A 12,117-nucleotide genomic window follows, 5' to 3' on the forward strand; every position below is an offset into this window, starting at 1 on the left:
ACTTCTACAGTTTTACTAAGAATCAATAATCTTAGTTTTTTAGTTTCCAGAATTCACCATCTAGAATTCCCCTCTTTGAAAATTTGGACATTTGCTATATTGTGTGTTCCTCAGATGACCTAGACAGAAAACAATTTCACTTACAAATATTTCTGATTTCTAGAATACCATGTGTCCAGGCCCTGAACTCATTTAAAATGCTAAGAATCCTGTTACCATTTTAGCTAATCATTAATGAACTTATAACTAACAAAAGACTTTTCCTAACTCATTTTACCTCATTCCTTAATGTTTTCTTCCAAGCTTTAGCTATTTATAAACCTTTTATATAGCTAAAATAATAATGTAATTATCATTATTGCAGATGATAGCTTATTTACATAGATATAATCATGAGAATCAACTTTAAAATTATTACATATAATAGAATTTAGTAAAATGGTGGTTGGGAGGGGAAATAACATGCAGAAATAAATATCCCTTATATATAAACAATAAGTTAAAAGTATAATCAAAAAAAGACCCAATAGTGACAAGTCAGATAAAATGCCTAGGAATAATTAACAAGAATGGGCAAGATCTGCATGAATGAAAAAAAATTTTTTTCCCTGTGCTGCATGGCTTGCAGGATCTTAGTTCCCTGACCAGGGATTGAACCTGTGTCCTTGGCAGTGAAAGCACAGAGCTCTAACCACTAGACAGCCAGGGAATTCCCAGTATGAATGAAATTTTAAAATGCTACCCACGGGCTTCCCTGGTGGTGCAGTAGTTACGAATCCGCCTGCCAATGCAGGGGACATGGGTTCGAGCCCTGGACCAGGAAGATCCCACATGCCATGGAGCAACTAAGCCCGTGCGCCACAACTACTGAGACTGTACTCTAGAGCCCATGAGCCACAGCTACTGAAGCCCATGTGCCTAGAGCCCCCGTGCTCCACAACAGAAGAAGCCTCCACAATGAGAAGCCCACGCTCTCAGCAACTAGAGAAAGCCCATGCACAGCAACGAAGACCCAATGCAGCAAAACTAAATAAATAAATGTATAAATAAATAAAATAAAATAAAATGCTACCCACATAAAAGAGAACTTGATCAAACGGAAAATAATATCACGTTCTTGGATAGACCCAAATATGTGAGGAAATTTTGTATTGATAAAGATGTCACCTTAGATCAGTGGAAAGATTATACATACCCTTTAAAATTACTTCCACATGTATTAATAGCCAATCGTAATTAATATAAAATACTAGAAACTATCTAAAACGTAACGGTACAGGGACTTCCCTGGTGGTGCAGTGGTTAAGAATCTGCCTGCCCATGCAGGGGACACGGGTTCAAGCCCTGGTCCGGGAAGATCCCAAATGCCATGGAGCAACAAAGCCTGTGTACCACAACTACTGAAGCCCACACGCCTAGAGCACGTGCTCCACAACAAGAGAAGCCACCACAATGAGAAGCCCGCACACCACAACGAAGAGTAGCCCCCGCTCGCCACAACTAGAGAAAGTCCACACGCAGCAACGAAGACCCAATGCAGCCAAAAATTAATTAATTTTAAAAGTTTTATTAAAAAAAAACATAGTGGTTCAAAAAGGTTGAAAGTAAAAGAATTGAAAAAGATATACTGTGCAAATATAAACCAAAAGGAAATTATATAATAACAGATACAGTAGACTTGAAAGCAAAAGCGTTACTAGAAATAAACAAGGGCACTTCATATCAACAAGTCCAATTTACCAGGAAGTTTTAAATTTGTATGCACTTCAAATTATATAGAGCAACAGAGCTACAAGGAAATAAAATAGACAAATTCACTATCATAATAGGAGATTTAACATACTGCTGTCATCCACTGATAGAGGATACCTCTTTCAGAACCAGTAGACACCCCCCCAAAAAAAATTAGTAAGGATATAAAAAACTTAAACGTGAGCAGCAAATTTGATTCAACAAGCAGATATATAGTCACTGTACTCCAAAACTTTAAATTACAAATTATTTTCAAGCACACTTGGAACATTTTTAAAACTGACCATATTGTGCTATAAGGCAAATTTTAACAAATTTCAAAGTATTAAAATTATACAAAGTGTGTTTCTTGACTTGTAGTTAAGCTACAAATCAGTAACAAAAAAGTAACTAGAAGTTATGAAATACACTACTTCTAAGTAACCCCCCAAAAAATCACAATTGGAGTTAGAAAATAATTTGAACTGAATGATAATAAAAATATTACGTACCAAAACTTAGATGTGACTAAAGCTGTGCTTACAGGAAAATGTATAGTCTTAAGTGCACATATTAGGAATAAAGAAAAGCTGAAAGTTCATAAGCTTTGCATCCATTTCAAGAACCTATATAACACAAAGCAGCTATACTCCAGTAAAAATTAATTTAAAAAAAGAATCTATATAACAGTAAATTAAACCCAAAGAAAGCAGAAGAAAGAAAATGTGCACATAGAGATGTCTGGAAGGATGTATACTTAAAATGATAGCAGTTTTCGTCTCTTGGGGTAGGATTTTGAAAAAATTTTATTTTTCCGTATTGCTTAAATAAGCTGGAACAAACAAAGCCATTTTCATTTTAAGAGAAAAAGTACTAGAGGAAAACATGGGATAATTTTTTTTTTAATAATACAGACTGTTGTGGTGACTCAACACCAGAAGTTATAAGCAAAAAAGACTGGTAGACTTGACCTCATGTATGAAAAATTTCCACATGGTTAAAAATACTATGAACAAAAGCAAAGACAGATGCCAAACTGGGAAAAAGATTTACAACTCATCACAAACGGCTAATCTCTTTAATATAAATATTTTTAAAACTCATACAAATCAGTAAGAAAAAATGAATGACAATTACAAAGGAGCAAAGGATATAAGAATTTACAGAAAAGGAAATACAAATGGATCCTAAACATATGAAAAGATATTCAGCCTTACTCATAATAAGAGAAATGGACATTAAAATTGTCTTGAGATTCCATTTCAATCATGAAATTGGCAAAAACAACTCTGTTAACACTGATTTTTTTTGGGGGGGGTGGGGAAACTTGTCATTTTATATATTGCTAATCATAATACAAATCGGTTTAATCTTTCTAGAGGCAAATTGGCAATATTTAACAAAATTTAAAATATACAAATTAAAAAAAATAAAAATACAAAATCTTTTGAGGCAACAGTTCCATATCTAAATATTTATTACATATGTACAAAATGATGAGTAGGCAAGACTATTAACTGTATCAATGTTCATAATAGCAAAAGACAACCTAAATAAATATCCTGAGGGTCTTGTTGAATAAATTATGGTAGATCCATACAATGGGATGCATCTACAAAAGAAGAAAGAGGGGGAGGGGGGAAAGAATAAGGTAGTTTTGTATGTATTAATATAGAACAGCCTCCAAGATATATTATTCAGTGAAAAAAGCAATGTGCAGAAATGTGAATAGTATGCTATGATTTTTATAAAATGTTTTAAAAGAATGTGTATGTGTGTGCATATTGGTAAGTGCATAGAGTATATCTGGAAGGATACACAAAAAACTAGCTGGAGGGGAGAGGCCCCTGGGGAAGGGAACTCAGTAGCCAAGGAATGAGATAAGAGGGAGACAATGTTTCACTCTATATCCTTTTGTATCTTTTGAATTTTGAGCAGGTGTATGTATTACCTATTCAAAAGTAAATATTTTAAAACCACATCTATGTACAATTTTGTGTTCTGATTTTACACTTACTTTATAAATATTTCTCTATAGCATATTCCATATAGTTAATATAACATTAACAGTTTCCAGGAGCTTTCTTCCCTCTTCTGTTATAAATAATGATCTAGATACTTTGTGTCATTAATATAATACTATATTCCCTCATGCCTTCCTGCCTTACACATGTTCTTCTTTCTGCTTAGAATGCCATACTTAGCCTGCTCTCTCCTTGCCCGCACATTCAATGTGCTCATCCTAAGAGTTCCAGTTCAAATACTAACAGCCTTACCTGATTCTCTCAGGAATACTTACTCAGACAGTACTTTGTATACCTCCAGAATAGAGATTTTTTATTTTATGGTAATTGACTGCTTATTAGTTTTTCCTCCCCAAAGAATATGTCTTTTCATCTTTGTTAACCAAATCCTCTGACACTCCCAACCCTTGCCAAGATCTTACTAGCTAGCAGATTGCAGTTAAACTCGAAGTCCATAGTTGCAAAATCTCTACGGATGATACCAACACCTCAGAGGGTCCTGTGCACACATCAGCCCATTCCAGGGAGGGGGTTTGTTATCTCATTTATGTTCCTGCAGCTCTACTGTTTGTTCCTGCAGTCTCTCTTTGTGTTTTCAGAAACACTGGTTCATTACTGATAGCCGTCTTCCCTTTTAGGGCCATGAATAGCCCCTGCCACCACCTCCATCCCCTCAGATCACTGGTGCTAATTTCACATTGGCCTGGAAATGGTAGAAAGCTGTTTAAGGATGTGATTTCTAGAGCCAGACTGTGCTTGGGCTTGAATTCCAATTCTACCATTTAGTGGCTTTGTGATATAGGGCTTTCTTTCATTGAACCTGACTGTTCCTCAGTTTCCTCAAATGTAAATGAGACTAATGAAAGTTATTATCTTAAGGTTGTTGCCAGAATTAAAGGATCTAATTTATAAAAACGTTTAGGACAGTGCCTAGCACACAGTAAGCATCGTATAAATGTTAGTTTTTATCATTCACTTTACCAGGTTCTCTAAGTGTGAAACTAATTCCCCACAGCATAACAGAGATCAGGTTACAGTTTACAAGAATTCTTTGCTGAAGTCTCCAGAATAAAGGCAATAACAAAGGAGAAAATTTTACAAAAGTGGCCACCCATCTACACTGATCCTCTATAGCAGCAGTCCCCAACCTTTTTGGCACCAGGGACCGGTTTCATGGAAGACGATTTTTCTACGGACCGGTGGTGGTGGGGGGGGGGGGTTCAGGCGGTAATGCGAGCGATGGGGAGCGGCAGATGAAGCTTTGCTCACTCGCTGCTCACCTCCTGCTGTGCGGTCCTGTTCCTAACAGGCTGCGGACCGGTGCCGGTCCACGGCCCCAGGGGGTTGGGGACCCCTGCTCTATAGGGTGGCTCCCTCCCTGTAGGAGAACCAGAATTTCTCTCACCATTCTGAGTAATATTCCAGAATATCAGAGTCCAGACTAACCCCTTAAAGACCAGAAGGAGGAAAATTTAATTCATTTCCTAATCCAAGGTTTATTTCCCTAATACAATATTTATTTCTCCTTTTGTCCCAGGAGCTACGTTTCTCCATGATGACTGACAATGGGATTTTCAACTATTTTCAGAGGCTCCTTCATGTACTCAACAGTACTCTTCCATCAAAACCGTGGTCTGACGTTAGTGTATTTCCCAGAATTTTTTTTTTTTTTTTTTTTTTTTTCAGTATGCGGGCCTTTTACTGTTGTGGCTTCTCCCGTTGCGGAGCATAGGCTCCGGACGCGCAGGCTCAGCGGCCATGGCTCACGGACCCAGCCGCTTCGCGGCATGTGGGATCTTCCCGGACCGGGGCACGAACCTGTGTCCCCCTGCATCGGCAGGCGGACTCTCAACCACTGCGCCACCAGGGAAGCCCTATTTCCCAGAACTGAGTTTTCCAATCAATTCTGTCAGGTTCCTTTTTATAGCTGTTTTAGGACAATTTCCATGAGGGCAAGGACTCTGCCTGCCTTGTGCACTACTGTATCTCCAATGCCTGAATGTAGTAAGAACTCCATAAACACATGAATTGTGTATGAATGAGACCTTCCTTTGAAAAAAGATGAAGCTCAGGCCTACACTCTTCTTTCAGTCTTCTCAACCTTAGCTTCTGATCTCTTGTGAGAATTACTTAAAGCAAGAATCAGCTAAATTGATAATTTAAAAAGAAACTTCTCTAAAATAAATACACTCTCCAGAGATGCAACTATGCTTACAATAGAGACAGCCGTCGTGCATTATGAACTCTGCTTTACAAAGTGGTCTAATAAAGTGATTTTCAAAAAAAAAAAGGTAAGATGCAGATTTAAGGTGACAGCTTGTCTGATGCTTACCTAACTCATCAAGATATTCCTTTATTTTAAAAATATTCATTGAGCACTTACTTTGTGCCAGGCATTACAGTATTATTGTATGAACAAGACTGACACACAGTCTCTACTGTGAGCTTACAGTCTTTCAAGACAATTAAACAATAAAGTGTCATGTGTTGTTACCATAGGGGAAGTGTTCTAAGGCTAGAGGTCTTCTGCCTGCACTTGAACAAGAGCAGCTCTGCACTGATCATTTTTATATTTGAGATTCCAAGTGAGATTTTTTGTTGTTGTTGTTAACCTGGCTCCAGTATTACAAAAAGTTTGAAAATTACTGCCATATATATATATATATATACACACACATACATACATATATTTATTTATTTATTTTTACTTATTTATTTGTGACTGCATTGGGTCTTTGTTGCTGTGCGCAGGCTTTCTCTAGTTGTGGCGAGCGGGGACTACTCTTTGTTGCAGTGCGTGGGCATCTCATGGCAGTGGCTTCTCTGTTGCGGAGCACGGGCTCTTGGCACGCGGGCTCAGTAGTTGTGGCTCACGGGCTCTAGAGCGCAAGCTCAGTAGTTGTGGTGCATGGGCTCAGTAGTTGTGGCTCACGGGCTTAGTTGCTCCGCGGCATGTGGGATCTTCCCGGACCAGGGCTTGAACCCGTGTCCCCTACATTGGCAGGCGGATTCTTAACCACTTAGCCACCAGGGAAGCCCTGCCATATATTTAATGTGAATTTCATTCTGAAAATCTATTATGTGAATGAATGAAGAGACACTGTATATATAGTTAAAATCACCCTATAAGCATTACTATCCTCCTTTTATAGGTGAGAAAATGCAGTTCACAGAGTAACTCTCCAAAGTCTTCCCCCGCCCCAGTTTTATTGAGGAATAGTTGACAAATATAATTGTATAAAGTGATGGTTTGATATAAATCATATATATGTGATAGTTTTATATATATATATCATATATATATATATATATAGGAATGATTACCAAGATCAATATCCACATCCATCACTTCACATAGTTTACACATGTGTGGTTAAGAATGCTTAAGATCTACTCTCAGCAACTTTCAAACATACGATACCATTTTATTAATTATAGTCACCATGCTGTACATTAAATCCTCAGAATTTATTCTTTTTATAACTGAGAGTTCGTATCCTTTGACCTACGTTTCCCCATTTCTCTCTCCCCCGTCTCTAAAGTCTTATGACAATTAAATTGCAAGCCTCATTCCGAATCTCTGCACTCTACCACACCACAGAGCCTACACCCTAAATGAAATAAATCTTTATTTCTCTAGGAGAAAGAACTCTAGTGAGATATTACAAGCTTTGCCTTACCCTTATCCAATATTCAATATTTCAAAGAAAGAAATATATAGCATGAAAATAAAAGACAAAAACCACATCATCATCTCAGTGAATAAAGAAAAAGCATTTGGGGAAAAAATCCATATCCATTCATGATAAAAACCTTCAACACTAGGAAGAGAAGGGAACTTCCTTAACTTGATAAAGGGCATCCACGAAAAGCCTACAGGTAACATCATACTTAAGGAAAAGACAGTGCTTTCCCCTCTAAAATCAGAACAAGACAAGGTTGTCTGCTCTCAACACTGGACTGGAGGTTTCAGCCATTAGAAATTAAAGTTGTAGATAGACTATATAATTTGATGATTAATGGGATTTGATCCAAAATTACTACCATGGGTTGGAACGATTAACACTGAAAACAAGATATGTAAGTTAAGGCCAAAAATAATGTGCTTAGGTTTAAAAACCAACTGGAAGATACAAATTTTGCAAAAGGATTACTGGGTACCTACTGTGTGCCATGCACTAGAGATAAGAGACATGATTACTTCCTAGATGCGTTCATTCCAGACCCAAAAATGCCTAGGCTACACTAAGGCAAGTCTTCCCGTGACCTCTAAACTCCTTTGGCATTTATTAAGAATTTTCTAATTCAATTGTGTTAACCGTTCAGGGCTGAGCCTGTATATACTTTGGTTCTCCACAGTTCCCAATAATTCTCAGGAGTTTACTACCCTCCTAATGGATCACTGCATTGGCCCCCCGCTATCTCAGCTGAACTACAAGGAAGTTAAAGAAGTTTATTCGAAGCCGAAACATGTGAATCGCGCGTTTTAGGATGACAGCGCCGGAACGGCGCCTAGAACTGCTTGAAATTGTAACAACTCTTCCAGTGTCCGGAAGCGTTTTCTGAGATTACGTCTCTGAGCATGAGCGGAAGTCACCCTTTGAGCCATCTGCGGTTTAATTATATTCTGGACAGAGACATCCGTTTCCATTCTTTTCTTCTCGTTGCACCCATAAGCAAGTGATCAGGTGACAAATTTCTCTTCGTTACTATAAAATAAAGATCGTATGCAAAGAAGTTTCAAGGCAGCCCAACTCCCCATCGTCCAGTAGTAAAGATGGAGGCGCCCTGAATGTAAACTACAGGTAATACCACTTCCGTGTTTCTCTTGCGCCCTGGTCCAAGATGGCGGATGAGGCCACCCGGCGTGTCGTGTCTGAGATCCCGGTTCTGAAGACCAATGCCGGACCTCGAGATCGGGAGTTGTGGGTGCAGAGGCTCAAGGAGGAATATCAGTCTCTTATCCGGGTCAGTTGTGCTTCTACTGCCAACCGCGTCGCAAAAGTGTTGCGGGTAATCTGGTGTCCTTAAGAATAGGCTCCGTGTGGAAGCCGTTTCCGGTTTTAAAGTTTAACTTTACGAATTCATAGATATTGGACGACTGCGGGGCTGGGGGACTTAGGGAGGCGCGGTGGGGAGGAGGTGCCTCCTAAGAGACTCAGGTTAGGAGCCACGGTGGCGCCAGACTTTCTGACTGAAAGCAGCAGTTATTTGGGGGATATGCCGCCCCGGAGGATGACGTGTCCTTCTGGCCCCAGGTGATTGCTCTCTTGGATGTAGGGGAGGTGGTCAACAGGAATTCCTGGAACCCTGGGTCCCGGTCCGCGTCTCTCCGCTCCCTCTTTCACTTGTCCTGAGGGAGGAATACACGTTAGAGCTAAAAATTCAAGTAGATATTAGTTGCAGAGAGACAAGGAGCTGAGCTCAGGGTTAGGAACGAGCCATCTTCTGAGTTAATCTCCCTTCTGTGGAAGGAGAAGAAAATTTGACTTTCTTGCGGTGGTCTCTGTTTCAAAGGCTAGCAGCTTTCCTGATGCATGTATTCATTCACTAAAAAAACATTTATTGTATACCAAGTACCTAGGAAGGGCATCCAAAGCCGAATAAAGTTGAGCCTACGGAGGTGGACAGAAACATATCATGATAATACATTATGTGGAGAAACAGGGAGAAGGAGTCTGAGAAATTGCTAAGATGTTTTGAAGCAGGAGGTGAGATACCGAAATCCAGCTTGGGTCTGGTCAGGGAAGGTTTCCTAGAAGAGGCAATGCTTGAGCTGAGGCTTAAAGGGTGAACATAAGTTGGCCTGATAAAACATGAAGGTAAGAGAAGAACATTCAAGGCAAAAGGAACAGCATGAGCAGTCATAGAAGCTAGAAACACCATGACATATATGAAGAAACACAAGTAGATCAGAGTTGTTAGAGCATCAAAATGTGGCAGGGAGTGGTAGATAAGGCTTGACAAATAGATTTGAGCACTTTATCTTGGAGGCATTGGGATACCTTTAAAGCATGTTAAGCGGAGGAGTAACACAATGAGATTTGGGTTTAGATCAATCACTGGCAGTAGAGAGGAAAATAGAATTGACAGGGATAAGATTGAAGTTAGGAGGCTGTCATTAATCCAGGCAAAAGAAAGATGATGATCTAAACTTGGGAGTTATGGTGAAGATAGAGAGGAGAGGTAGATTTAAAGAATATTCAGAAGGTAAAATCAGCAGATTGGTTTGTAGAATAAAGGAGAAGGAGGGTCAAGGATGATTCCCAGGTTTTTGGCTTGGGTGACTGAATGCTAATACTGCCAACTGAGATTGGTGCAGTGGAGAATGAAAGACTAGAGGGAAACTCGGACTGCCAAGTTTGAGGTACCTGTGGAATGAAGGTAGAAATTTCAATACACAGCTGGATAATGGAGTTGAAGCTTTGAGAAAAGCTCTAGATTAAAGATAAAGATTTAAAAGTCATCAGCATATGGGTGCTTAAGAGAGGAAGTAATCACACACTTTTCTTTTGAGGGAAGGGGGACTGCCCTTGACCTCAACACCCCCCTCAAAGACCTCATTCTCTACTTTTAGTACGTGGAGAACAACAAGAATGCAGACAATGATTGGTTCCGACTGGAGTCCAACAAGGAAGGGACTCGGTAGGCAGACCCTCTTGGGAGGTGTGAGGGTGGGGATGTCACATAGCTTGAGCATTTTGGTGTCCCAGAGCCCACTGTCAGGCCTTTCCTGCCCCTTTCTGGTCTCCACTCCCACAACTCCAGAGTTCCCCAATTCCCAACCCACGAGTCTCCCAGGCTGGTCACCTAAGCCAAGAAGATGTCATCTGAGTATTAGAAGAATGGGAAAATTGCACTGAGGTTTGGTCTATGTTACAGGTGGTTTGGAAAATGCTGGTACATCCATGACCTCCTCAAATATGAGTTTGACATCGAGTTTGACGTGAGTATGATGTAGTGGGAATTATGGAGGTTAGTAGAACAGGAGGGATTAGGTGATTGTTAACAAGCTAACCTTTCTTGGAGGGACCCAAGATAACTTTTTAAATGGGAGGGAAAAGCTGAGGTTTGAAACAAGCATAGGTTATAGTTATTCATCTCCATGTCCAGAATCCTGGTGTGTGACTGCTGCTTGATGAGTTTATAGAACATTTCAGTTCAACCAAGAAATGTGTATATCTGATTAGATTAGTTCCTTTCTATTCTGATTCTGTTTTATTAAAGCTTTCTAATTCTTCCAGATTCCTATCACATATCCCACTACTGCTCCAGAAATCGCAGTCCCTGAACTGGATGGAAAAACAGCAAAGATGTACAGGTAGGACTGAATAGGAGATGGGAAAAGGTCAAAGAAGGCCTTGGGGAAGAACTCTCTGAGGCAGGAGTTTTCCCAGAGTCTGCAGGCCTAGAGAGACTCCAGGTCTCCCTCTGCCAAATCTGGGCAAAGCACTTAGCTGACCTTGTTCTCAATTCTGATCACCAGTAGTCTTGCTGTGCTCTCAAGAGCCTGCTGTGCTTTGTGGTATACCTTGCATGTCAACACCTTCTGATCATCTTGTCCATCTCATAGGGGCGGCAAAATATGCCTGACTGATCACTTTAAGCCTTTGTGGGCCAGGAATGTGCCTAAGTTTGGACTAGCTCATCTCATGGCTCTGGGGGTAAGTTTGGAGTATTTGGTATATAAGGGGAGAAGGGGTTAGGTTCTGAGTGGTATAAGAAAAGTAACTGAGAGTAAACAAGGAATAACAGTGTTTTCCTTTGGGCGTGTTCTCCTAGAATATCTCTAGGAAGGAGCTTCTGATGGAATAAGAGGCATTGATTGGGCGGTAGTAATCTCACAGGGTCTCCCTTGTATTGCAGCTGGGTCCGTGGCTGGCAGTGGAAATCCCCGATCTGATTCAGAAGGGAGTGATTCAGCATAAAGAGAAATGCAGCCAATGAAGGATCAATCTGCTGAGGCAGGACAGAGGGACCTTCCATAGGCTACGTTCCTGTTTTCCTGTGCATCATTCTTTTTACTCATCTAACCACTTCCCCCCACACCCCTTCTCCCGTAATTGTTACTAAATATCAATAGTTGCAGCAGACACTGCTGAAAAAAACAACGGTATTGCTGCTGAATTTCTAAGTTGGGCTACACAGGAAGGAGAAAGACTAGGGCCTTGAAAAACCAAAAGGCAATTTATATCCCTTGTCCAGGTGGAGCAGTGTGAGGTCCTGGAGGGATAGGGGGTGACTGAAAGTGAGTACATAGTCTTTTTGGTTTCTGGAGATAACTCATCAATAAAAGCTGCTTCCTCCTGTGGCTTGTGGTTCTCATTGGTGGCTGTTAATAGAGGGTGAGCAGGCTTAGGGT

At 40.2% G+C, this 12,117-nt stretch overlaps 1 protein-coding gene across 4 annotated transcripts; it reads left to right on the forward strand.

Moving 5' to 3' along the window:
- The first annotated feature begins 8,327 nt into the window (after positions 1–8,327).
- On the forward strand, positions 8,328–12,066 carry UFC1 (ubiquitin-fold modifier conjugating enzyme 1). Of its 4 annotated transcripts, XM_082612852.1 has the most exons (7): positions 8,333–8,443; positions 8,601–8,723; positions 10,333–10,400; positions 10,638–10,701; positions 11,000–11,076; positions 11,329–11,419; positions 11,622–12,066. In XM_082612852.1, the coding sequence occupies exons 2-7, from the start codon at positions 8,601–8,603 to the stop codon at positions 11,700–11,702; spliced, it is 504 nt and encodes a 167-aa protein (XP_082468978.1). In that variant the 5' UTR covers positions 8,333–8,443; the 3' UTR covers positions 11,703–12,066. The 4 variants fall into 4 exon arrangements, with proteins under 4 accessions (XP_082468980.1, XP_082468978.1, XP_082468977.1 ...); XM_082612854.1 differs by lacking the exon at positions 10,333–10,400 and having other exon boundaries at positions 8,328–8,443; XM_082612851.1 differs by lacking the exon at positions 8,333–8,443 and having other exon boundaries at positions 8,567–8,723.
- Positions 12,067–12,117: the final 51 nt, after the last annotated feature.

Source organism: Mesoplodon mirus (genome assembly GCF_964341445.2).
Source record: "Mesoplodon mirus genome assembly, chromosome: 3".
Classification (NCBI taxonomy): domain Eukaryota; kingdom Metazoa; phylum Chordata; class Mammalia; order Artiodactyla; family Ziphiidae; genus Mesoplodon; species Mesoplodon mirus.